Source organism: Ammospiza nelsoni, chromosome 20 (assembly GCF_027579445.1).
Source record: "Ammospiza nelsoni isolate bAmmNel1 chromosome 20, bAmmNel1.pri, whole genome shotgun sequence".
Classification (NCBI taxonomy): domain Eukaryota; kingdom Metazoa; phylum Chordata; class Aves; order Passeriformes; family Passerellidae; genus Ammospiza; species Ammospiza nelsoni.
The window spans coordinates 540,088-566,556 of NC_080652.1; the positions used below are offsets into that span (position 1 = coordinate 540,088).

A 26,469-nucleotide genomic window follows, 5' to 3' on the forward strand; every position below is an offset into this window, starting at 1 on the left:
ATGTATAACCCAAAACTATATTTACCACTGAAATAATTACCAATATAGCCAGACGGGACGTACATGAGCTTGTCTGGCCTTTGCTGCCTGACCAAATAGCGGCAACTGTGGAATTTTACCCCAGAAACACTTTTGGCTAGCTGGATGCTGCAGCTGGGCGCTTGGAGGCAAGACTGGGCATGCAGGAGCTCAGGTTTACCTTTGGTGGAGAAGCTTTAAGGCGAGGTGAAGGAAAGGAGTCGGTTCTGATGGAGGGTTTCGATACAGAGTTTTATTCCTGGCCCACAGGCCTCTGAATCCAGCAAGGGCTCCAGGAGAACTCCCAAACGCATGGTTTGCTCACCCTTTTACCCAGGGGAGAGGGACAGGGAAGGAACACGGGGGACCACCAACCAGGTACAGGGGGGGAAGTCTCAAGGGACAGAGGACACCTGGTTGGCCCAATGTCCTTCCAGGAGGGGAGGGCATCTTTTGAATTCTGCCAATCACTCGCCGCCCTTCTGGAATGCCAGGATTGACAGACAGCGCTCAGCAGGGGTCAGGGTGTGGAAAGGAGGGATGACTGACACACCTGGCAGGGAATTATCAGGGAGGAACCTGGGGTATCTGAGGCAAACCATGGCATCGCACCACAAAGTACCACACTACTTAAAAAAATACAGTACTGCTAAATAAGACAACATAACATATATAGTATATTAATTATATATATATATATTTGTGTATATATGTATATATTTTTTTATATATGTATATATATATATATTCTTTTAATATCTGTGAAGCGTCTGTCCTGTAATATGTACTTTTCACAACATCAAAGAGGCCATTTGCACCTTTAAGAGACAGCTGACAACTCAGAAGGAAATGCTCAGCTTGTTCACAGGGTAAGAAAGAAAGGATTCTTCCAGATAAGTTAAAGTTTCAGAAACTTTATTTATTTACAGTCCTACTCTATAATCCTGTAGGGTGGTATTTACAGAAAAATGGACAGGCACTAAATGAACCAGCCTAACTTTCTGGAGCTAACTAAACTAACTAACCTTCTAGAACTATGTCAGGTTTTTAATAAAGCTGCATTCAACTTTGTGGATAAAAAGGTGATGTTGTGAGCAGAAAGAAGAAGCAGAAGAGTTTTTGACAGAGAAAGGGGTAGCAACCCAAATAAAATGACCCTTACAGCATCTACCAATTAGATTAAGAAAAAGATGCGTGCTTGCCTCAGGACAAAATAGAGCTATCTGTCAAGAGATGTGTGGACAAAGTGCAGCAACCAACCAAACAATGCATGACTATAAAGACCTATAGGATAGGAAGCAATTATAAACCATGTTTAGAAGCACAATAAATGGCTTCTCCTTGATTCACATGGAATTGTGCAGAGTCGTTTGTCTTTTCTCCACATAATCCTACTCTAAATCCTACTCTAAAGTCCTATTCTACAATTCTACTCTAAGATGGCTATGGAGAAAATCGTCCTGATATGATTATAGCACTGTTTGCTTCTCCATCCTCCTCTTCACTGAGATGATGAGAGGTGCCAGGGTGTATGCAGCCTCAGCTGATGTTACAAATGGATGCGGTTCACAAAAAAAAAAAAAAAAACAAAAACAAAACAAATACAAAAAACAAATACAAAAACAAAACAAAAAAACAAAACCCAAAAACCAAAACAAAACAAATGAACCAAAAAAAAAAAAAAAAACCAAAAAACAAAAAGACAAAGAACAGTGAACCATTACTTTCCAACGTCAGTACTTCACAGGCTCAATCAGGATTGCTCTGGGTCCTAGAAAGACCCAGAAAGAGGAGCAGTGGGACCATCTGCTACACAGCAGTCATGTGCAGGACCCTGTCATCACAGGCAAACCTGGCCCAGAATCCCACTCATCCACTTATTCAGGTTTCTTTATCTTTTTGGGATTTTTGCCCTGCCAGCGCTCTAGAAATGGTGCTTTCTGTCCCTGGGTTTTCTTCCTTTCAGGAAACTCCAAGGGCTCACATAGGTCCCTGCCTTTGAAAGACAGGCACTGTGCTGATTCCCACAGGGACAGAAAGCAGTGTCTGCCTTTCCATGCCCTGCCCCTCGTGTGCTGGATGGCACCTTCCTTCCCAGCAGGGCCAGCCCAGTGGCACTGGGCCCTGCAGTTCCCTCTCTGCCACACAACCTGGCAGTAACCCTGGCACAGTTCCCGTCTGCTTGAGCGTGCCAGGCAGCAGATGGGGCTGGGACAAGTCCCTCCCAGCTGTCCCTGTTTGCGTGGCAGAAACCTCTGAGGGTGGGCTGGGGGGCACCAACCAGGGCCCCTCAGAGGCTCACAGTGAGCCCCCCACAGCCCCTCCTGCCCACAGCCAAATCTCTGACTGCTCAGCTGGGACTGGCTTCCTTGGGTTCCTCCACCACCATTTCATGTCTCTGTAACCCGCATTGCTCTACTTCAATTCTTTTGCCATTAGATAAAACTGAACACTTCACGAAATTACAAAAGAGGGCTACAGAAGCAGTCAGACGACAGAGCACCTCTCCTCTCAGGAAATGCAGAGGGAGCTGGAGTTATTCAGTTTTGTGAAGAACAGGTCCCTGGGAGACTTCATTGCCACTTTCCAAGACTTCAGAGTGGCTTTGAAGAAAGTGGGGGACATCTTTTTTAACAGGGCCAGTTACAATAGGATACGGACAAATATTTTTAAACACAAAGGGCATCTAATCAGAGTAGGTCTAAGGAAGAGCTTGTTTACTCAGAGCATGGTGCCACCGTGTCACAGGTTGCCCTAAGAGCTTGTAGGTGCCCCATCCCTGCAACCATTCCGGCTCCAGTGGCAAAGGGCTCTGAGCAACCTGATCTCTTTGAAGATATCCCTGCTCGTTGCAGGACACTTGCACCACAGGACATTTACAGGGCCCTGCCAGCCCAGCCCAGTCTAGGATTCCTCACCATTTTCATTTGAAGAGCACCAAGAGTGGAGGTGAGGAGGAAAGGAGCTCATTTGATGCCTTGGACTTGAGTGGAGGAGGAGCCCATCCCTCAGAGCCTGTTTCACCTGCAGCCCCTTCACATTTTATCTGCAGGAGCTCCTTGGCAGACCAGCGCTGCTCCTCGTCTGTCTGCAGGCAGCAGCTCAGGAAGTCACGCAGGCAAGATGAAAACAGGTTGGGCTGCTGCAGCTTTTGTCTTCCTCCTGTGGCTATCAGGAGTTGAGGCTGGGGAAAAAGGAGACACCAGGCTCCACCTGCTTCTTTCCCATCTGTCACTGTTCTCCCAGATCCCATTGGTTTAGCTCCACTCTGCAGTGGCAGTTTCTGCCCTGGCAGAGACCCAGAGATGACTTTCCGTTACCAAGAAAAACCCAAACCCTGATGCAGCCACGGCCTTTCCAACATCCCACAGATCTTGCCTTGGCAGCTGATTTCATTGACTGACCTAGTTAGTGGGAACTACATCAGCACAAGAACATTTCCTTCCCTGAGGATTCATACCAGCTTGAGAGGCTTTTTGGAAGGACTTTGCTATACTAACTCTACTGTATCCAAGGGTTAGTACATGAAAAGTATCTCTGCAGTGCTTCTTGGTCCCTTAAGCACAGCTGCCATAAAACAAAACTCATCAAACTTTTTGCTTTGTTCTTGAAAACAATGGGAATTGGAAGGAAGGAAAGGAAATCCACCGGGTATTCCTCGGGTAAGGAAACAAACATTTGGAATCTCATCTTCAACACAGACACATTAAGATGCATGTACAAATGTACTGGGATGAAAACACCTGCTTGGACACACAGGAGCCACCTGCAGCGCTGTCTCTCAGCAGTCTGAAAATTTCTGCTTTCCTTACATGGAAAAGAAAAACTTTTCATGGTCAAATCAGAAGGAGAGGTGCCATCCCTATGGTCACCCTCTACTCATTTGGCTACTCAAGTCAATGCATGAATGGTAGCCCATCCCAGAAAGTGTCAGGAAACAAATGGGAGGTTTTGGCAGGCTCTCCACATCACATGGATCTGGCTTGGTGACATGCAGAATGTGGCTTGGGCTAGGAGAGAAACACGGTCACTGAGTGCTTCAGCAGCACTGCACAAGAAGCGGAAGAGACTCTGTGGCCTTTACACCCTCATGCCCAGGTTTCAGGCATGTTTCCCAGTGAGAAGAAACTGCACAGGGGGTTAAGTTCCTCTCTAAAAACCAGTGCCTTAGAAACTTTCTTGTGTTTGGGCTTCTTTTTTCATTTCTGGAAATGTAACACCAGTTCTGAGAGGCTTGCCTTGTGGTTTTAGGGGCATCTTCACAGACAGACAAGCGGGAACAACTTGAAACCCAAAGCAAATGTTGCCTGAGAAGAGCTGGGGAGTGTTTGCCTGTGGTGAGGCTTGAGCTGTCTGGCAATCCCCTTCCATGATGTGCAGAAACATCCAGCTGCTCCCCAGAACTCAGTCCCTCTGGGCACGCAGGCCTCTGGAAACACCTGACGATTCCAGCCTTTCTCCTGCTCAAGAGCATCTAACCTAAGCTGAGCTTCAGTCTCTTCAGCAAGGCAAAGGATGCTCCCTTCCATGCAGCTGACAGTGTCCATGGAGCTCAGCAGGTCTTTCTGATACTCCTCAGGCCAAGGAATTACAGTGTAGATTGGCAAGACATTGGCTGATCCAGTGTGGTTCATGTGGAACCAAGCTCTAACATGCTGACAAGTCAGATGGAGAGAACTCATTCTGCTTTCGCAAGATGGTATTTAGAAACATAAGACACCGACTTGGAACTATTCAAACCTCAACTTGAAGAATCCATCTCAAATAGACAAAAATAACAATGGCAAGAGGCCTTGAAGTGTCCATAAAAATGCCCACCACTGTCATGATAACTCTGTGCTTGTGTCACTGAAATAGATGGTGACCAAAGAGACTTTGCTATTATCCTCTTTAACCCAAAGGAGAATTCCAAATCCAGAAATGGCAACGCACTCCCCTTGTGTACAAGTAATTTATGTGGCTTTCTGTCCTTTTCCCACATCACCAGAGGTGACAAAGAGGGTTTTATCCTGACTCTCAGCTGAGCTCAGCCACTGGCCATGGTGGGGAGCTGGAGCCCTCCCTGTCATTAGAACTGTGCAGGCCAGGGATGGCCCTGCTCCTTTGGTAAAGAAACACAGCACCAGTGTCAACTGCCCATGCTGGATCCCAGCCCAGGCACCTGCCTGCAAGCTCATCAACTTGTTAAAGTACCAAAAACAGCCAAGAGTTTGGCAAACAATTCTAACTGCAGTCGGAGAAAAACACATCCTACACTTATACAGGCCACACACACACATGACTGAACAATGTACAGATGATTGAAAGCCTGAAAGTTTCGAAGACCCACAGGATTTGGAAAAGATGCTACAGAATGGAAGAGAAGAGCTGTGTTTAAAAAATGACAAAGCAAGCAGAACTGCTTGGACATTGCTTTGGTAGTAGGGTTTTTTATCTTTTTCTTTTTTGTTTACTTTTCTTTTTCCTTTTTTTCTTATGTTTTCTATAAAATTGAAACTGGGAAGGTTTAACATCAATTTCTCAGGATGTTTATCACACGTCTACCCTCTTCACTGAAAAATTCTTGTCCTTCAGAAACAGAGTTCCAACATTGGTCAAAAAACAAGTGAGAAATGTCAGGCATGGCTGGAGGCCAAAATGGCAGGTTTCTGAACTGGTTAGGTTTCTGAACTGCCACTTCCCTTTCTGATACAACCAAAGCTACAGCAGATGCTGATGTGTTGCAGGGGCATTTTTAGAAGGAGACCTTGGTGGAAGTGGTGCCAGCAGATGGCAATGGGATTTTGTCCAATGGCACACAGAACATGGGACAGGTGTGAAAGACAGTGGGATCAGTGAGTATTTGCACCTCACCAAGACAGGAGTTGCATTCCAGCAAGGAACTTCTCATTCCACCATTTCGATGCCCACGATTCCCAAAGACCATATGTCCACTTTGGGGCCATATGGTTGACCTGTCACCACTTCAGGCGCCAGCCACCCAGCAGCACCGGCCACGGAGCTCCGTCTGCCCCGCTCAGGGCTGAGCTGAGCAAAGAGGCCAAAGTCAGCTGTGGAGAAAACAACAAACTGTGAAAGCCAGCTCCAATTAGGAAACCAAGCAAAATAATTCCCCACTCTCAGGCTAAGGATGTGCTGTTGAATTTCCTGGAGAACTGTCCATGCTCGATTTCCTTGGGGCTTTAGCCAAGGGAGTATGGAATTCACCACTTCCAAAAAATCCCAGGTTTCTTAACGCTGCTCACAGCAGTGGACTCCATTCCCCTGAAGCTTTAGATTGTAGCTCCTTCTGTCTGGAAGGGACACACACAGGGCAAGGCCACTCTTGACTACTTGTGGTTCCTTATATCTCTGTGCACGTTGCAACTGTGCCCTCAGCTCGCAGCACGGGTCCCTGCACTGCCACCAGCACCATTTTTGGGGAGCTGGCTGTCACTCCAAGCAGCCCCACACCCACATCCCTGGAACGCTGCACCTGACCAAGGATATACTGACCCAGCTTGACAGAGACGTTGGTTTTGAGAAGGATGTTGGTGCTCTTTACATCTTGGTGGATAACATGGTTTGAATGAAGAAAATCCAGTCCTTGCAGGCACTGAGAGAGAAAACAGAGAGAGGAGGGCAAAAATGAGTGATGTGATTTCATCACACAAGAAAGGAAACAAAGAATCTAAAACATTCCCTCTCCAGGGGAATGGGGAGTAATGGCGGGACAGTAATGGCCACTGAGAGGAAGAGCTTGCTGCTCCAACACTTGCAGAGCAGGACCTTTCTAAGTAAAGGCGCATCAGCTTTTGAAAGAGCAACAGCACCTGCTGTTGTAGGCTGTCCCCTGCAAACCAGCCAGGATGACTCCTACTGCAGTGGACGTGCTTTTTCCATGCAGAGGACAAAGGTGGGGTTTTGTCAAGAAAGGAAAAGTCCCTCCCTTTGGTGTGAAGCGGATCACTTTTGGGTGGGAGGCTGCCTGAGAAAGATTTTCTTGCTGCCCTCAGCACAGACTTGGAAGTATCACACCAGTTACTTTCTGGAAGCAAAGAGCATTTTGGCTGCACTACTATCCTTTTTAGCTGAGGACTGTGGGAAGTCAGTCTTTTTTCTTTGCTGATCATTTCAAATCCTGCCACCAGCACCTTTGCTTTTACAGACAAGGAATGCAGTGAAGACAGACTCCAGGCAAACATTTAGAGAGGCAAGGTGGAGAACAGCAAATACAAATACAAGAGACAGAGTGAGAATACAACAGCAGGAGATAAGAGTACTGGCACTGAGTACAGGGAGTGCAGGGGCACTGGCAGGCCTTTCACTTGAGATGCTTTTACTTGCCCATAGCATACCAGCAACACAGAAACAAAGCTTTGCCCAGGAAATCACTCCAGCTCTGAGCTCCTGTTTCCCAGACAATCCTGCCCAAGCCCTTGGAAACACAGATGGGATTGCTGACCTCCTGACTGATGGCTGCCATCTCTTCTTCCGACAGGTCTTGCTGATGGCATCGCTTAAAGTGCTTCCATCCATGTACTCCATAACCAGGGAGAGTTCCTCACCCACAAGGTAGCTGAAAGAAGGAAACAAGGGCAGGGAGATGAATGTAAATGGCTAGATTGCTGTTTGGAAAAGATGGGTTGATTCTTCTTTTCAGATCCCTTTGAGACGAAGACAAAATAAAGGAATAAACATTCCCTCTTGGCTGTGCATTGTTTGCCATCTGTGCAGTCTCAAGGAGAAGGGCACAGCTGCGAAAATGAGATGTCTTAGATGGTCAAACCACCTGGTCAAACCACCACAGGCAGCAAGAAAAATGTGCAGTTTAGTAACAGCCCAGATAAAAACCTGTCACGCACAGTGTTTCTGGAAAAAAGCACCTAGTCTTTCTGGCATGCATAGCAATGGAAAACAGTGGCAACAATCCAAGGGAAATCCTTGTTAGTTTACCTGGCTGTAAGAAGACACTTTAAAAAAATCAAGCTCCAAAACAAAGTGGTGGCTGTGAATATAGAGATCATTAATTTAGTAAGACACAACTAATCCGGGTTTTTGAACAATTTTCAAATACCATGTGCCAGTGAAGACTCATGCAGACAAAATGCAATCTCTTCCCATCCACTGGAGATGAAAAGTGCAATATTAATTAGCCAATAATTACAGCTCTATTTTCTGCCAGTGACCAAAGTGGGATTTTACCTTGCATGTTTGCACTATATGAACAAACATTCATGGGACAAAAGCACAATTCACCTGTCTAGACAGTTGACCAGGTTGGGATTTCTATTCACCTTCATGACCATGAGTTCGTTGACTTTTAGTTCCTTCTTCCTCAGTCCTTGAAGGTGTATTTTCTTTATGGCCACCTAAAATGACATTGAAAATTAGTAACTTGAGAGGTCGGTGGCACAAGACCACAAGGCATGTGGAGTGAGTGATTTTGCAATGACACAGCTGAGCTGTGCCAAACTACCTTGTGATTAGGCACTGCAGTAATTAGGAACTGACATTCCAACAGCCCATTTCTCTGCTCCCTTGGGAGCCAGTTACAGGACACGTGGGGCCACTGACATTTTGCCTTGAACACTGGGTAATAGCAGTGTCTCAGTTATCACCCACAAACCTCTGACCACACTCTCTGCTGCTTTGTTTGGGACTCAGAAGAAGGAATCCATGCCTTAATACTCTGTGCATACATGTTGTGATATGGGCAGGGCTTAGGGCTTTCAGGGACGCCTTGCAGATCTCTCCCTATGTGCAGTTCCCAAGTGCAGCACTGCAGGTGGCTAAGGAACTACCAGTAACTTTCAGATGGATTTGCTGGCAGCCAGAAATGAGAATTCAGGACTCTGAAGCTGTAGCCCCAAAGAGCAGTGAGGTGCTCAAAGGCACCACCTTTGTTTTAGCAATGGAGAGCGCATGAGCGCGTCCTTCTCTGAAAGGAACCGCTGCCCTCCGTGCCTTCCTTCCGGCAGCTGAGGAGGACAAAGTCCCAAATGTGTTCTGTGGGCTGGCACCAGTCTGTGCTTCTTGTGCCTTTTCAGCACAGCTCTGCCCAAAGCTCCAGCCACCGCTCACACCAGAGGGGAAAGCCCTTGAGAGCAGCAGAGTCTGCAGGGGCTGTTGACATTTACCTCTCCTCCTGTGGCAGTGTCGAGTGCTCTATAAACATCTCCAAAAGTCCTAGAAACAAAGGAAAAACAGAGAAAGGAGAAGCCATTTACATCTTGCAGTGAAAGCCAGCCCACACAGGTGATCTGTGCTGTAAATGCCTAAGACCTGCAGGACACTGGAAGCATGGAGATGTCTTTGACAATGCCTTCTGAGCACACTTAGAAATTCTGATCAGCACTGACAATCTAAGCCCAGTGCCTGAACACATTTGCAGCTTGTCTGACTCTACACTTGATACCTATTCCACCAGCAAAACACCTGATGCGTAGTTTTGTACAATTAACATTACTTGGACTCACCCACTGCCAATATTTTCCAGTTCAATGTATTTTAGAATAGGATTTTCCATCTTCACTATTCTCCCTGAGGGAAACAAAATGCAAGATGTTCACTTAAAAGCAGAGATCCTACCTTCTAGGAGATACAAAAGGCAGCCCCACTGTCTGGGGCTCTGAGCCCTCCCTTGGTGGACAGCTGGCTAATAACAACAGGAACAGCAACTGGAACAAAAAGAAAAGAACAACAGGTCCACAGCACAAGTGGCTGGCACAGAGACTGATTTGTAGCATCTTTTGAAGGGAGAGACCTCTTGACAGCAGACACGCAGGGAAGCACAGGGAGATACATTCAGAGGAGACTGAGACCAGAAGAGAATACCTACCAAGGCAAGTAAGTTTGTCATCTAGAAACATTAAGGAGAGCTGGAACTAACAGTGCCTTTGTTTTCTTGGGAATAATCACAGTGAGATTTAGAAAAGGTTTCCTACTTGCTAAGATTAAATGCACCTGGATATCTAGAATCAATTCTTCTGAACAGATGTCAAATTCAGAACAGGAGAAATATTGCCAAGTGTTCCCATCTTTTCCACCTTGCAGCAGCTTACCAGAAGAATGCCTCTGTGTTTGTAAACCAGAGCAGCTCATGCTAGAACCAATCCCCATGGGGCTTTCAGCATCAGGACCCTCACCCTTTAGGAGCAGGCTGAGCTCAAAGACGCCCTTGCCCGTGCCCCGCGTGAAGAACCACGCCGCTTCTCTTCACCCTGACAGCGTGGATCAGTCGCTCCCATTGCACTCGCCCTCTCGGCACCACACATGTCCCCATCTTCCCAACTTGGCACAGTGGGCACAGGCACAGAGGACAGCAGTGCTCCTCAGGCATCCCTGTGACACAGAGAACTGCCCAGAGGAGATGCTGACCCTCTTGTGAGTCCATGCCATGCGACACAGAAGCTGGCCCAGAGAAGGGGCTGCTGCCTCAGGCAGCTCCGCGCTGCAGCAGCCGGGCAGCAGCGGGACCCTCCCAGCTAAGGAAGGCTCCAGCCTCTGCATTCCCACAGCCCTCGGGCAGGGCAGCGACCACAACAAGGCTGGCAAAGCCCAAGCATGAGCACTGACAGGCACTGATGGGAAGAAGCCAGAGTGAGCCTGAGCCCCGGACAAGCTGTTGCCCCTATTCAGGACACAATAGGATGGGCTGATGAGATCAGCCACCAAGAGGCACAGATCAGTGCCCTTTTTGTCCCAATTGGTGATGGTAGACACAGAATCCACTGGGCTCTCTTCTCAACCCTACCAGATCTTATCTGAGGGCACAGCACTGGCAGCTGTTAAGGGCAAGAAGCAGATTCATTGGGTTGTGCTGCAGAATCACAAAGGGCTGGATGTGTTCTCCTAGAGACTGATCTCATCAGGGCTTTTGCCAGTGGCCAGGACTCAAGCAGTCACAACCTTCTGATGATCCAAGAACAATCCCTGCTTCTGCCTTCGGCAGAGAGGGAAGCCCAGGCAAACTCCAGCCAGTCTAAGCTGCCCTCAGAGACAGCAGGAACAGCCAGAGCTCTCTCTTGCTGACTCAGAGCACTGCCAGCACTTCTGTGACACTAAACTGAGCAGAACCCTTTGGTACATCTACGCTGACACGTGTACACAACACACTGTCCCTCATATAAGAAAGATACCAGACGTACTCTGTTGCTCCAGGGAGTCACCCACCGTCTCCTGTTGCTGAGCAGCAGCTGGGTCAGCACGGGAGGTGAACCAAGGGCTCAGGCTCCACTTCTTCAGCTGGGGAGCAAAGGCTCCTTGGGACGGCACTGCTGCTGCTGCAGCAGCTTCAGTGTCAGAGTCAGTGTAGATCTGAGACAAGAAATGAGTTGATGTCAGGAAGGTGTGGCAGAGATTGCCCTGAAATGCAAGAGAGATTGCCATTTGAAATGCAAGCCCTCAGGAAGCTGCTGTCAGCCACATGCAGAGCTCTTCAACTGGATTGCTTTGGATGTCCACTTGTGAAACCAAATGGTCAAAACCAAAGGCTGGTTTTACTTGAGTTCATAGCCAGTTTCTTGTTCTAAAGGATGTCTGCAGCAACAACCGCTCCACTTCCTCCCAAAGACTCCTTTCCCCCTCCCAGGTCTGCAGATACATTTGCAGCTCCTCATTCTAATGTTCTACCTCCTGCCATGAAATTCTGTTTTTCTGCGCCTTTCTCGGGACGTGCTTATCCTGCAGCATCTCTGGATGGTTCAGTTCCTGGACCTCATGCCAGCCTCGGGGCTCTTGGTTGCCCGTCATTTGCTGGAACTCTCTGCAGGCTGCCAGGTAGGATGGCGACACTTCCACCTCCAGTCAAACAGAACAAAGCAGTCAGAGACTACAGCTTGTCCCCATCAGCCAGGAGTCATCAACTGGAAAGAAAGTAAAGAAAAGGACAGGAGCAGATTATTCACAAGAGATACAGACAGCTTGTAGCTCGTATTCCAAGTCTATGTGAGTGACCATGTTCACCTGCAAAAACACCTCAAGAAACAAGGTCACCTGGAAGAAGTCAGCAGGAGTTCATTTGGATGACTGCTGGCTAAATGGCCAAAGGAGTAGTGCCACTGTCTAGAGCATCAGCTGAGATGCAGCAGAGCAGGAAATGTCCTTGAGAGCAGCTCTGACAGAAGCCTCATCAGGATGGCACTCAGAGGCATCACCCACCCCACTGCTGCTCTGCACTGGAAAGGCAAGGAGGGCAGAAACCACCCCTTGGGTGACTGCAGTGAAATATTGCTATTTTGCTCACTTGCTTTTCCAGAGCCTTTTGCTCCTGAAGGAGGCGATTAATTTTCTCGATGATTTTAATTTTTTTGTCTAGCCTCTTCTTCCTTGCCTTGATCCTAGCCTCAGTTTCCTGCAGCTGTGCCTGTATCTGTTTGTCAATTTTCTGTAAACAACAATGAAAAGGACTCTCTTTCATGAGTGGAGTGGCTGCCATTCCTTCATTCACCTGTTTTTGTTGATTGGCCCTCTGCATAGGGAGATTCTTTTTCTCTTGGATGTCTTCATTCCTCCTCTTCGCTGCCATGATGGCACTCTGAGCTTCAGGCAGCTCTGCTTGTGGCTCTGCCTTGATGTTCTGTGCACACAAAAGCAGAGCAAGGGACTGAGAGCTGCCATCAAGCCCAGCTTTTCCCTCTTTTAGCCTCAAAATCCCATGTATTCAGCCCCTTCTTTCTTCTCCCCTACCCAGCTCTGTTTGCACTGTAACCATCCTGTCCTGGTGCTGATCTCTGCAGATTCCAAGGCTCTGTGCTTTCAGTGCCTTCTGGACTCCTGGCCTCCTCAGACCCAAGAGCTCTGGTTTATGCCCCTCTTCCTGCCCTTCCCTCTGTGCCCTGGCCAGTCAGGCTTACCTGGCCATTCTCCTGTGGCTCTTCCACCTGCTGCCTGAGCTGCTCTTCCTGCTCTCGGGCAGGGAACAGCTCTCCCTGAGTCTGGCATGGCATCTCAGATGAGGCAGTGTGCTCCTGCTCTTTCTCTAGAAGCACCTGCACAGAAAGCAAGGGAAGATGGGTTTCAACTTCCCATACGCCCTTTGTGGGCCAAGACTCACAGACTGCTGGGCTCACACGTTCCCAAAGCACTGTGCTGCTGCTCTCCTGGGTCGTTCTCTGCCCGAGGGGAGGCACAGATTCCAAAGTGACCCTGGCCCTACAATCTGGGGCCATCTGGGACTGAAGCTCCAGCAGCCTCTCAGGCAGCTGACAGGGAAGGTGTGGCATTTCTCAAGGGTCTGGTGAGGGCCTCCCTCTGCTTCTGCCATGTCCTGTTTGTCTTTCAGTAGTGGCTGACTCCCTGCCCTGTGCCACAGCTCCATCCTGGCACTGCAGGTGGCTTCCTGGGTGAGCTCACTCCTTGTGAGAGACACTTCTGGAGTTCACGTTCTCTTCAGGCCTGCACCAGCATTCCTCCTCCCTGACATCTACACTCTTGTTAGAAAACCGGGTCATTCAGGAGATAAGGATGCATGCAAAGATCTCTGATGGAAGTCAGAGAACCTCTATGGCCATCTCAGCATATGGAGGAGGACCAAGGTGTTTCTTCTCCCTCTTTTGTCAACTGAGAATTCTGACCAGCAGTAACAGAGTTTCTCATAAGGCCCCATTAACGAATGCACTTACACAGCCCTGGGGTTGCCAGTGAAGGAAACCATGTGTCATGTAATTCATGTATGAGCAAAGTCACCAGACCCCAGCTACAGCATGGGATAGTTCCACTCCCTTAGAACATGCAAAAATTTAAAGGATAAAAAGAAGGCTTCAGGGCACAAGAGGCTGGAGGAGGAAAACATGAGGGGAAAAAACAACCATCTCTGGAGGGGAAACATCTCTGTCTGCTCAGGATCAGTCAATGGAACTTGTCTCTAGTCCTCTCCTGAAGGGATGCCTTTAGGTGAGCTTTGCATCTTCCACTGCTTTGGAGCAGAGCCAGGAAGATTCAAATGGATAGATAGATAGAGAGATCTCACTTTTACAATCTCTCTTTACTGTACTGTGGTATTTACATTCTTTGAACAGAGAGATATATAATTGTCTCTCCTAGGTTTTTTTAAAGGGAAGGTAGTCAGAAACTTAAATAAGAGAAAACAATGATTATCTCTACTGGCTGTCCTTGTTGTTTAGTACATGTAGAGTACATGTAGAATGCGTTATAGTGATTGTTTACTGAAAGTGATTTGTTAATTGGATTTTAGTGATAGTTGTTTGGCTTGATTAGCTAATTAGATAAAAGCTGTGTTGTGACTGTCTGGAGACAGTCACGAGTTTTTCTTTAGTAGCTTTTTAGTATCATATCTCTTTAGTATAGTTTGAATATAGTACTAGTGTAATAGAACATAGCCTAAGAAAGCATTTGTTTAACCTTCTAAATCATAGAGTCAAAGCACATTATTTGCCACATGGGGGTCACCATGAATCAATACTATCCTTTCTGTCGCTACACACATCAACACTCGGTAGCAGTGCCCTGATCAGCAGCCATCCTGAACTTGCTCTCCTGTTGCTTCAGTAACCCACACTCTTGGGGAATCTGGAGCATGTGTGGGTCCTTATGGAATGCTGTCAGACCCAGAGCATTGCACTGGGAACGGCTCTCTTTGTGCATCTGTGCTCGGGCAAGTTCTTCTCTTGGACTCGACCACACTGATGGTGCTAAAGTGGCTGGAATCAGAAATGCAGCCCAGCCCCACCCAGCTCCTCTAATCTCTGAGCACCAGCTGGAATGCAAGGGCATTGATTTCCTGCTCAATTCCCAGACACAACACACACTGCTTCCCTGGGCAGCCAAAAGACACGTGAGCTGTTACCCTGAAAGTGATGTGTTTCTGCCAGTGCTGGAAAAGGGCAGGAAAGATTGAGAAAAAGCTCCCTTGCTCCCTGGAGAAGGAGAAATTACACAAGGCTTCTCCTTCTAGCAAACAACCAAACAAATAAACAAACAAAATATGAAAGTGTTACCTACTCCAGTGTCTAAAGCACTTGGATGCAGTGAAGGGATGTTTGGCAGGGAAACAGCCCTCGTGCTGAGCATTGGCTCTATGGATCCAAGGCAGGGATCTATGGAAGTCTGCCTGAAGGTCCTTTCTCACTCACCTCAGGATCTCCAGCACTGCTGAATACACACTTCAGGTGACCTGTAGTGGGAAGGGAAAATGAATCAGATGCTGTCAGAAAACATGTCCTGGGCCTCTGAATCCCACAGAACAAGTCAACCCAAACAGAGATGATTTCCCATTTCACAACATCCCTCCAGGACACACATTTCATTCACACAGCCAGCAAGGGATCAGGACAATATTCTTGCTTGTGCCTACACTTTGGCCTGTTTAGCCAGTAAATGAATACAAACATGACCAAGAAAATGCAAATTCTTCTTTAACACTCAATGCTCCTGTTCTACCAAAGACATAAAACAGCTTTTAAAATTCTCTCCTTTGGGTCTTTTTTTTTTTTTTTTAATCAGTTGCACACACCAATTCTCATTAACTTGCTTGAAACAGTTGCTCAGAAAAGCTTCCCTAAAATCCCCCTGAGTTGTGGCAGACACTCACTGCTTTAGAGTTTGCATTTCCTTGCAAAGGGAATCACTACTTTAGCACTTGTCAAAAGCTCAAGTTAGACAGTCAAATCCTTTCAGGAGAAACTGCAGAAAGAAATAAGCTTTCTCTGAATTCTGGGAACAACTGCAGAGTTTTTAGAAGGCCTTCCAAGAAGCTCTGCCAGTCTACATTTTCAAAGGTGTCTTGCTTGTCCCAGCAAACTGAGGAAATGACAGACTGCTGCCACAGACTCTCCTGTGGAGGGAACGGAGGCCCTGCAGGTTCCCCTGCAAATGCTGCCCCTGTGGCTACAGACACCCCCTTTTTAGCTGGACCTCTTGACAGGAGCTTTACCAAAGCAGAGGCATCCTAATGCTCTTTCTCTTGCAAAATCAGAAATTCAGCCACCAAGAAAGCGCAGGAAGACATATAAAAGCCAGGTTACACCATAAGCAGCAAAAGCTGCCGTGGCCAGATGGTGAAGTGTGGTAGCAGTGTTGTTGGTGTTCGTCACAACACGAGAAAACACAAGGCTCGTGTCAGTGGGCAGCTATCCACTCACAAAGGCGCCAACCAGGAAAGTTCTCCTGATCTCAGCAAGCACTAGGGCTGCTCTGACACTCAGGCCTTCCGTGCACCAAGGCAACCTTCTGATGTCACTATGACAAGGTGGCAACCATGCCCTGACATCACAAAGCAAAGTATGACAAAGCAAAGCATCACAAAGCATGTTAGTCTGTGAATTTATGCAAAGCAATAACCAACCTTCCCTACAGCAAAGACAAAAGAGCCTGGGAAGTTCTTCTCTGTCACAAAGCAGCACAAATTCCTTTCATGGGCCAAACCCTGTTGTTCAGGGGATCCAAGAGGAACACCAAGAGTGCCCCAAGCACCTACAGCCTGTACCCCAACTGAGCACTCAGATGGGACACAAGAAAAGGAAACCAGACAAGAAAATGGCCCACAGCATTGCAGATGTGAGAAATCACTCTCACTTTTAAAATTTTAAAGGTTTAGTAAACCTTAACAAAGGACAGAATAAGGAAAAATTGCAGCATTGGGAGTCTCTGTGACTAGCAACCATGTGCTCATCTACAAAGGATGCTCTGCCTTTTATACCCTTAGCCCCTCCCAAAGTTTTGTCAGTCAACTCTTTCTCTGCTGTCCATTGGTGGAGATTACTTTCTTGCATCTTGACTGGAGGTCGGGTGTTGTTACACCCTGCCTGCTGGTCACAAGCCAGCCCTCCCCAAATGCCCTGACTACCCAGGCTGTTACAAGGGGGACGGGAAAGAAGACTATGGGAGGATATATTACAATACCATCACTACATTTGAACATCCATATAACATCTACTTCTTAATTGTCAGACCCAACCATTGCATTACTAGTCTAGAACACACAGAACCAGGGGAGAAGCCACTGTTGGCATCACAGCTGAAGTCCTTCCTAACAAATCTCCCCACATATTTGCACCTTTATTGGACATGGCCAGGGCTCCGGTGGGTGTACATCTCTGCCTCTCTTCCCCTTTGGCAGCAGTTGAACTGGCAGCATCTGCCCGCCAGCAGCAGCTGCTCCAAGCTGGGAACGCCACTGGCGGTGCTGATTTCCAGAGGCTTCTGTGTGCCAGGGGAAGCCAAGGCAGCTGCTGCTGCTCCCTGCCAGAGAGCCCCGTCTGGGCAGGGCACGGTGCCCACTGTGTGTGCAGAGTCAGGGATCTGCGTGCGGAAGAAATCGGGCTGTACAGTCAGTCAGGACATCCCCCCCCCCCCCCCCCCGCAGTCAGACCTTTGCCCCACACCTGCCGCACCCAGACGTGAGCAGAAAGAAATTACACTGACTGCCCAAGCTATAAAAACCCGTGTGACCCCTCAATAAACACCATTTGCTGTCCACCACGTTGGTGTCAGGAGCATATGGACTGAGTGACCCTGTTGTTTGGGCCACCGTGCCGGACTAAGAACCAGGTCGCCACACCTTTGAAGGCATCTGGTGCCAAAAACCCGGGACACGATCACCGTCCGGGGTTCGGGGATCGCCTGGACGAGGGACCGGCGGCTGCACAGCTGGCCTAGTGCAGCGGGGAGGACGCCCCCGGACCAACGAGGAGCATGGACGCTATCGCGAAGGTTGTAAGTCAGATTCACGCGCAGTGGGGTACTGAGTGTAAGCTTAAAGATTTATGTCTTGCAATACCGAGACTGATTAAGCTTGGGGCTATAGAAAGCCCAGTAGAATTTCTCCATCCAGAGATTTGGGATAATTGCACAAAGGCTCTGGCTGAGGAAACCATGTCCTCAGGCTCAGGGAAAGCCCTCAAATTGTGGGGCAGAGTTATCCAGGCTCTGCAAAAAGCTCAGCAAGAGCAAGAAACCTGGAAAGCCACACGAACTTGTTTATTAGCCACGCTGCAGTTGGGGGTAGGGGCAGCGATGCAAACCGCGGAGGACTTTGACCTGGTCAGGCATGCGGAGGCGCAAACGCCGCAACCCCCTCAGCAAACCGACTCACCATCGGAGGGGGATAAAGCGTGCAGATGTTTTGGCAGGAGCTAGCAGAGGAGGCGCGGAATGCTGGCATAATATCGGACCCCAAAGCGGTTGATAAAAACGCACCCCCGCCATATGCGCTTGAAAATGGCGCCGGGGCACGTGACCAGGGCTGGAAGGGTGACACGAGGAGTGAAAATGCAGAAGGCTCGCTGAACAGCGCAAGCCTGGGTGAGCAGGGAGGAGGGGCAGCCCCCGAGAAGGAGCTTAAGACCAATCAGAGCGCTCAATTTAAATTAGGTCCTTAGAGGGCAAGGACCTCCCCCAGCAGGAGGCGGGAGGAGCCCAGGGGGAGGGAACGGCCCCACCCCCGTAAGAAGGGGCGGGATTGGAGCCCAAGAAAACGGCTGAGCAGCCTGGAAATGTCCGGCCAGTCGACTTCCGGCTCCGACTCTGACTCGAGCTGGGACGGGCTCGGAAGGTGCTCGGAGGATTCTGACACTGACTCGGACTTTAACAAAAAGGGAGCAGCGGCATACAAGATCACTAGCTGCAGCGCTCCTGCGTGGGTTAAGGGGATATCAGAGAAAGATCGAACCCCGCTTACAGACTGGGGGAAAATAAAAATGGCTTGTGCGGAGTGGGCTCCATCTGCCACACTGGTTTTCCCAGTCCGTGTGGGGGGGGCAGGCGGAAACCAAAGAACCTACTCCCCGGTAAACCCGAAAGACATGCAAGCAATTATTAAAGCGATTGCAGACAGGGGGATTAATTCTGCCATGGTTTCCTCACTCATTGACAGTGTTTTTGGAGGCGATGATACGCTTCCCTTTGATATCAAACAGACTTGCGGGCTGATTTTCGATGGGGCGGGGATGATCATTTTTAAACAGGAATGGGAGGACAATTGTGTAAAGCAGCTAGCCTTAGTAACAGGAGCTGACCATCCACTGCACGGCTCCAGCATACAGAGGCTAATGGGCACAGACCCCACTATGATCACCCGCAGGCACAGGCTGAGGGCCTGCGGGCCCATGAGGTTATGACAACAACCTGTGCTGCCCGAGAAGCCATCTGTGTTGCTTCCAAAGTAATAGCCAGACCATTGCCATGGTCAACTATAAAGCAGAGTGAGAGTGAGAGCTTCACTCAGTTTGTGGACCGCCTTCAGACAGCATTAGATTCCTCCGCATCACCCTCAGAGGCGAAGGGTCCCGTGCTGGCAGAATTCCTACGCCAGCAATGCAACTCAGCCACCAAGGATATTTTAAGATCACTGCCACCTGGGTCCAGTGTTGCTGCCATGATCAGACATGTTGCAAAGGAAGAACACCTAGCTCCCATCCAAGCAGCAGTTCACACTGCAATAACCAGTGTGATGGCATGCTTTAAGTGTGGCCAGGCAGGCCACATGGCAGTAAACTGCCCCCAGTCAGGACACCCACCAGCAGCTGCTCCACCACACCAGGGGAAACTTAGGGGACCATGCTGGGCATGTGGAAGGAAGGGGCATTTAGCTAAGGAATGTGGATCCAAGCCTCAGGGAAACGGGAAGGGGAGGGGGCAGCCGGGCCATACCCAGCCTCCTCCCACCTGGAACATGAAGCGGCCCAGCTACAGCAACCCTCAATGGGGCACAGGGCTTCCATGCCCACGACCCCCTCAAGAAATGACCAACTTCGTCGTCCAACCAATGGCTCAATCAAACCCATCTGCACCTCAGGAATACCAAGAACAGCTCCCTGGGGGCGAGGCCCCTGGGTGGCTTTGGCCATGAAAGCATGGGAACAAGACCCATGGGTGGCCTTCGCTGCGAAGGTGGGCAGGCACCCACTGATCTTGTGGGCAGTGTGTCATCTCCACAACAGTTCCGACAACTCGGCCATCTGCCTTCCCTTTTGGATGGACACAGGATCAGATGTCACCGTCATCCCACACATACACTGGCCTCTACCATGGAAGCTAGAAGAAGCCCCCATGGTGGGCGGAGTCGGAGGGCTGTCCTGAGCCCACAAAAGCACCCAACCAGTAGCAATTACCCTCTGCACCGAGAGAGGACCAGGAAGAACTCTCACCCTCACTACATATGTTATGTTGGATTGCCCACTCTTATTGGGGAGGGATGCCCTAGCCCTACTGGACGTTAGGGTGACAAATTTTTTCTAAGGGCCACTGTCGCATGCCCGCCATTGCCCATCAAGCTGACTTGGAAATCAGTCGATCCGGTGTGGATCGAGCAGTGGCCCTTGTCCAAGCCTCAAATGACTGGTCTCCTTGAGCTAGTTGGCCGTGAGTTACACAAGAATCATATAGAACCCTCCACGAGCCCATGGAACACCCTGATCTTCGTAATACCAAAATGGTCTGGGGAAGGCTTTCGTCTCCTGCACGACCTGCGGGAAGTGAACAAGAGAATCCAGCCTATGGGCCCCATACAAACTTTACTGCCCATGAACTCGATGATACCGAAAGGACTACCCTGTGCAGTGCTCGACATCAAAGACTGCTTCTTTTCTATTCCCCTGCATGAAGACAACAAGGAGCAGTTCGCTTTTTCCATCGTCTTTCCGAACAGCCTGCGGCCCAACCTATGCTTCCAGTGGAGAATGTTACCCCAAGAATTGGTCAACTCCCCCACCATCTGCCAGATCACATTGGACTGAGCACTAGCACCAGATTGCTCTGCCATCATCCTGATCACCGCACCATCCACGAGACAAGTAGACCAGCTGGTATCAACCATCTCCAAGACCTTAAAGACAAATGGCTTCGAGATAGCGAGTGCGAAAATAAAAAAGGGACCGTGTGTGACCTTCCTAGGAGTGGGAATCACAAGCTCCTACATAACTCCTCCCCAGATGAAAATCCACCGAGACATCAAGACGCTCCACAACGTGCAGCAGCTGGTAGGGTCCTTACTGTGGCTCCACAACATCATCCTGATTCCTCCCGAGGTCATGGACCCTCTAAATGACTTCTTGAAAGGAAAGAACCCATGGGAGCAGAAAACCCTGACACTGGAAGCGATAAGCTCGCTCAACTTCATTGAACGCCAGATGTCAGTGAGCATGCTCACTAGATGGGATTCAAATGCACCAGTGGATCTGTATGTCCACTTCACAAAAAAGGGGGGAGTGGGAGCCTTAGCCCAAGGACCCCCTGACAAAGCCCAACTGATACTATGGGTGGTCTTGGGGAAACCGTCACGTGCCTTTTCCCCGAGAGCCGAGTGCCTCAGCAGCCTCATGATGAAAGGCAGGAAACTCAACCTAAGACATCTGGGCATCAAACCTTCCAAGATATACTTGTTGTTCCGCAAACAGCTCTCCGCACAGTCAACAAAAATATCTGAATATCTAGCCATGGTCCTTGCAGGCTTTGGAGGAGAGATTCGCTACGCGGCAAAACTCCCTTAGACTCGGCTGCTCACGGTCATCGACATTGACCTCCCACCAAAGGTAATCGACCAGCCGCAGGCAGGACCAACCGTCTTCACGGATGCATCATCGCAGACCTCCACCGCAGCGGCAGTATGGCAGTCAAGAGAACAGTGGCAGTGTGTCAAGACAACCAACTCCATGCTTTTGGTCCAACAGCTTGAAGCAGCAGCCGTAGTGCTAGCGTGCAGACTGTTCCCAGAAGAACACCTTAACATTGTGACTGACTCCATATTTGTGGCCAAGCTCTGCCTAGCCATGTCTGGATCAGGTGTGTCAGTGTCCACAGTGGCAACAATGCTGGACGAAGCACTCTATTCACGGAAAGGCACCATATCAGTCATCCACATCAACAGCCATGACCTGAGCAAAGGATTCTACCAAATTGGCAACGACAAGGCTGACACTGCCACAAAAGGCGTATGGACACTGAAAGAAGCTCGTCAGTTGCACAAATTCCTTTCACATTGGAGCTAAAGCGCTTGCGAAAAAGTGGGGGATTTCTACCGCGGACACAAAGCACGTCATCGCCACGTGCCCCCACTGCCAGAAGTCACCGCTGTGGTCAAGTGGCATCAACCCCAGAGGCCTCAAAGCCTCAGAAATATGGCAAACAGACTTTACACAATGCCAGCTGTTGAGACCCCGAGTGTGGCTTGCAGTTACCGTAGATACGTACAGCGGTATGATCGTGGCCCACAGCATCTCAAGACCGATTCCAAAGCGACCATCCAATATTGGCTAACAGCCATGGCATGGCTTGGAGTTCCAAAACAAATCAAAACAGACAATGGGTCAAATTTCACCTCAAAGATGGTCCAAGCATTCGTCTCAAAATGGAACATCGCCTTGGTACATGGCATCCCATACAACAGCACCGGACAAGCCATCGTCGAAAGAGCAAACCAGATTCTGAAAACTAAACTGGAAGTACTAGCAAAGACGGAAGGCTTCACCAATGCCATTCCCCTGAGTGACCAGGCGCGCATACTGGCAACCGTGCTGCTAGTGTTAAATCAATTCCCTAGGGGGAATGAAACAAACAGTCCTGCCCAGAGACACTGGGCCACTTGAGCATTAGAGAAAGGCCCATGGGTTGTGATCAAAAATGAACTAGGGGAGTGGGAACAAGGTTAGAGACTAGTGCTCACGGGGCGGGGGTATACGGCTGTTAAAAAGGATGGGGACATTAAATGGTGTCCACTCAAATCTATTAAACCAGACCTTCAGAGTGAAACTCATTGTTAGACTTTGTTTGCAGGACTGGATCATCGGACGCCCCCGCAACCCATGCGCCCCACTACCAGGAAAGAGAGAGAGACCACCGAGCAACCTGACATCACCTGAGAAGCCCTCACCATCAAAACCAAAGCAGCAACGGTATCTCTGTGTGATCTTGTTTCTAGGGTTAGCAGGTGGAGGACCGGCAGACACAAAACATTACCCTCACCAGCCATTCAGGTGGGTTCTATGCCATCTCTCAGGTGAGGGGGTCATCAAAGAAATTGTTACATCCGACACCCCATCTTTCAAGCTCAGGCTAAAAGACATTTTTCCCTCGCATACAGGGCACCCCAAATTTGAGGAGACGACATTATTTCAGACCTACTGGTGCCCTGCTTCCAACTCAGGAAAAAGTTACTGTAATTACCCGGGGTATGGATATTGTGGATATTGGGGGTGTGAAACTATTGTGACAGGCAATGGATGGAAACCACAACAGCCTGATAAGTTCCTGCAAATCAAGTATACTCCCCACGGCTGTCTCGAACCGAAATTTGGTATGGATGGGTATGCGATTATGCCCCAAGGCAGGAAACAGCACACCTGCATAGGCTATGTAATGACAATCCTGCAGCCAACCCATGATGGCTGGGCCACGGGCAAAGTGTGGACAGCGTTTGTTTATCTCTCTCACCGCATCTGGGCGAACATACAAATTATCAGATTCCCACCTCCAATATCCCAATCAGTCGGACCTAATCCGATTCTAGCAATGAGTAGACCCACGAAGGGGATCGCAGCTAATGGTAGTTCTAGCCACAAAACACAGATGCTAAAACTTACCTCCCCATCCGATCTCTTAGCCAAACCAACCCTCTCCAATCCATTCTTAAGCGTGTTAAATGCTACCTTCTTATCGTTAAACTAGTCCAACCCGAACCTCACAGAGTCATGCTGGTTATGCTATGATGCACAACCCCCTTTTTACAAAGGTGTTGCCCTAAATCTCCTATTCATCTTCTCAAAGTCAGACAATCCACGCCAATGCAGATGGGACACCCCCCGGAGAGGCATTACCCTAAGTCAGGTTACGGGCCAAGGCAAATGCTTTGGCAATGCAACCTTGGCAAAGCAGATGGGCGACGTCTGCCAGGAATTCGTCAAACTTAAGGGAAGTTCCAGTGGGTGATCCCAGCTGCATTGGGAATGTGGGTCAGTCAATGAACCGGGGTAAGCCCATGTGTACTCCTTGACAAATTTGATCATTCTACTGACTTTTGTGTCCAAGTTTTAATTGTCCCCAGAGTCCTGTATCGCCAGGAAGAAGAGGTGTACCGCTTGTTTGAGGAACCCGACCGGCTCCACAAACGAGAAGTGATAACAGGCATCACCATCGCAATGCTCCTTGGTTTAGGAACTACCGGCACTGCCACAGGCATCTTGGCCCTTGCAACACAACATCAAGGACTGGCACAACTGCAGATGACTGTCGACGAGGACTTGCAGAGGATCAAGAAATCCATTTCTTCCCTAGAAAAATCCCTTTCCTCGCTCTCAGAGGTTGTCCTCCAAAACAGGAGAGGACTGGACCTTTTGTTCATGCAGCAAGGAGGCCTTTGTGCCACCTTGAAAGAGGAATGCTGCTTTTATGCGGACCACACCGGAGTCATCAGACTCCATGGCCGAACTGAGAAACCGACTAAACCTAAGAAAAATGGACAGAGAAGCTTAACAGGGCTGGTTCGAGTCGTGGTTCAACCGGTCCCCATGGCTCACCACCCTGATTTCTACCCTAATAGGCCCACTCACTATAATCTTACTAACCCTAAACTTCGGGCTTTGCATATTAAACAAACTGGTGCTATTTAACAAAAAGTGTTTAGAAACGGTAACATTATGTTTGTTGAGCGCCGACAATTACTTTAAGGCATGCCAGTTACTAACACACTTACAGTTTTATACTAATTTTACTAACCCATGAAATTTTGTAACCTCTACATTTTATAATTTTATACGATTTTTACTAATCATGAGGGAGGGGGGAAATGTGGACAGTCAGGGATCTGTGTGCGGAAGAAATCAGGCTGTACGGTCAGTCAGGACATCTCCCCCCCCCCCGCAGTCAGACCTTTGCCCCGTACCTGGCCACACCCAGCTGGACGTGAGCAGAAGGAAATGACACTGACTGCCCAAGCTATAAAAACCCGTGTGACCCCTCAATAAACACCATTTGCTGTCCACCACGTTTGGTGTCAGGAGCATATGGACCGAGTGACCCTGTGGTTTGGGCCACTGTGCCGGACTAAGAACAAGGTCGCCACGCCTTGAAGGCAACAGCTGTGCTGCGGGCTCCTTCTCCTGCCACAGCTGGGCACACCTGGGAACAAGGCATGACAAGTTGTCAGAAAAACCAAGGGGTTTCTGAGACTGCACTGCTCTGCACACATCCGGGACACCTGCAGCACAGAATTTTAATCCTCAAACCGGTAAACCAAAGGGAAACAGCTGCAAAAGATTTCATTTCAACCATTCTTTATGCTTCAATAGAAATGACCAAAATGAAAGTTACCGAGCAGGGCCCAATCCACACTGCCAGCTCAGTGTGAGAAAAGAGGCATTACTTTATTTCAGTACTGGATGTGTGAGGAATCACTTCCCTAAAACATGCACACCCACGTGTTAGCATCCATGGAACTAAGACATTACTTTCATTACTTTTATTCATTACTTTGCTCAAACTCACAGGCTAAACATTCTCACAAAGTATTTGACATGTTTGAATCACTTCCCCAAAATTACTGACATTTAGAGTAGGGGTCTCTTGAGGGTCTCTGGTGGTCATGTGGTGAACATCCCGTTCCTCAAATTCTCCTTCCATGGTTAAGAGCCTTCTTCTCCTTGAATGCATTGCAGCTACCTCCTCAGTAGGCCCACTGTCTTTATTCTCAAGACTTAGACATCCACTGGCACACATTAACCATTGGTGTGAGAGAAGGTACGACTAAGCACTGCCTGTTAATGCTTAACAAATTCACAATTTGTTGCACGGCAACACTTCCCCAGCGTCTCTCGTTCCTTCTCTGGGAATCAAACACAAGCATTTTGTGATCACTGAGCCCAAGGCCGCCTCCAACCCTGCTGTCACCTAGCAGCCCTTCTCTCCTCACAAACAGCAGGCCCAGCAGTGCCTTCCCTCACTGGCTCAGTCCCCAGCTGTGTCAGGAGTTCTCTGTCACACACTCCAGGAACATCTTGGACTGTTTGCTCTCCGCTGCACTCTGTTGCCAGCAGACATCCCCACCCTGTTCCATGCCCCTTGCAGAACCCTGCACCTGCTGTCCATGGGCACCTGGGGAGGGGAGGTACTCATGGAAGAGATGGACCAGCTGCACTGGGCAGGAACCAAAACCCTCTGGTGGCACAGCTGCTGGGCTGTGTCTGGCACAGCTCTGCACGCCCCACTCCTCATGGGCAGAGTTTGGGGCCCAGGATCCCTCCTGTTGGTGGGACACCAGGGTGAGCAGCTCCTGTCCCAGCCAGGAGCAGAGGTTCTGTGGCTCTGCCCTGGACACAGGGACCTGCCACTGCCATGAGCTCCTGCCGCGGCTCCTCTGGGGCAGCTCCTGCTCTGCAGTGATGATGGGCGCAGCTGGGGGTGGCTGCAATGGAGGGGGGCTTCCAGTGGGCTCTCTTGGTCTTTCACACTGGAGCCAGCAGAGCTTCTGGAAGGAGTCTCCTCTTGTGAGCTGCTGGAGCTGGCACTGGCCACAGAGCCGCT

General features: G+C 49.2%; 1 protein-coding gene and 1 pseudogene across 2 annotated transcripts; one reads left to right on the forward strand and one right to left on the reverse strand.

The window, feature by feature from the left end:
• Window positions 1-378: 378 nt before the first annotated feature.
• Window positions 379-12,983, reverse strand: LOC132082425 (serine/threonine-protein kinase PAK 3-like; annotated as a pseudogene).
• Window positions 12,984-17,426: 4,443 nt separating this feature from the next.
• LOC132082423 (uncharacterized) lies at window positions 17,427-24,934 on the forward strand. 2 transcript variants are annotated; one of them, XM_059486685.1, is made up of 2 exons: window positions 17,427-17,673; window positions 22,729-24,934. In XM_059486685.1, the coding sequence occupies exons 1-2, from the start codon at window positions 17,653-17,655 to the stop codon at window positions 23,617-23,619; spliced, it is 912 nt and encodes a 303-aa protein (XP_059342668.1). In that variant the 5' UTR covers window positions 17,427-17,652; the 3' UTR covers window positions 23,620-24,934. The 2 variants fall into 2 exon arrangements, with proteins under 2 accessions (XP_059342668.1, XP_059342669.1); XM_059486686.1 differs by having other exon boundaries at window positions 17,427-17,670.
• Window positions 24,935-26,469: the final 1,535 nt, after the last annotated feature.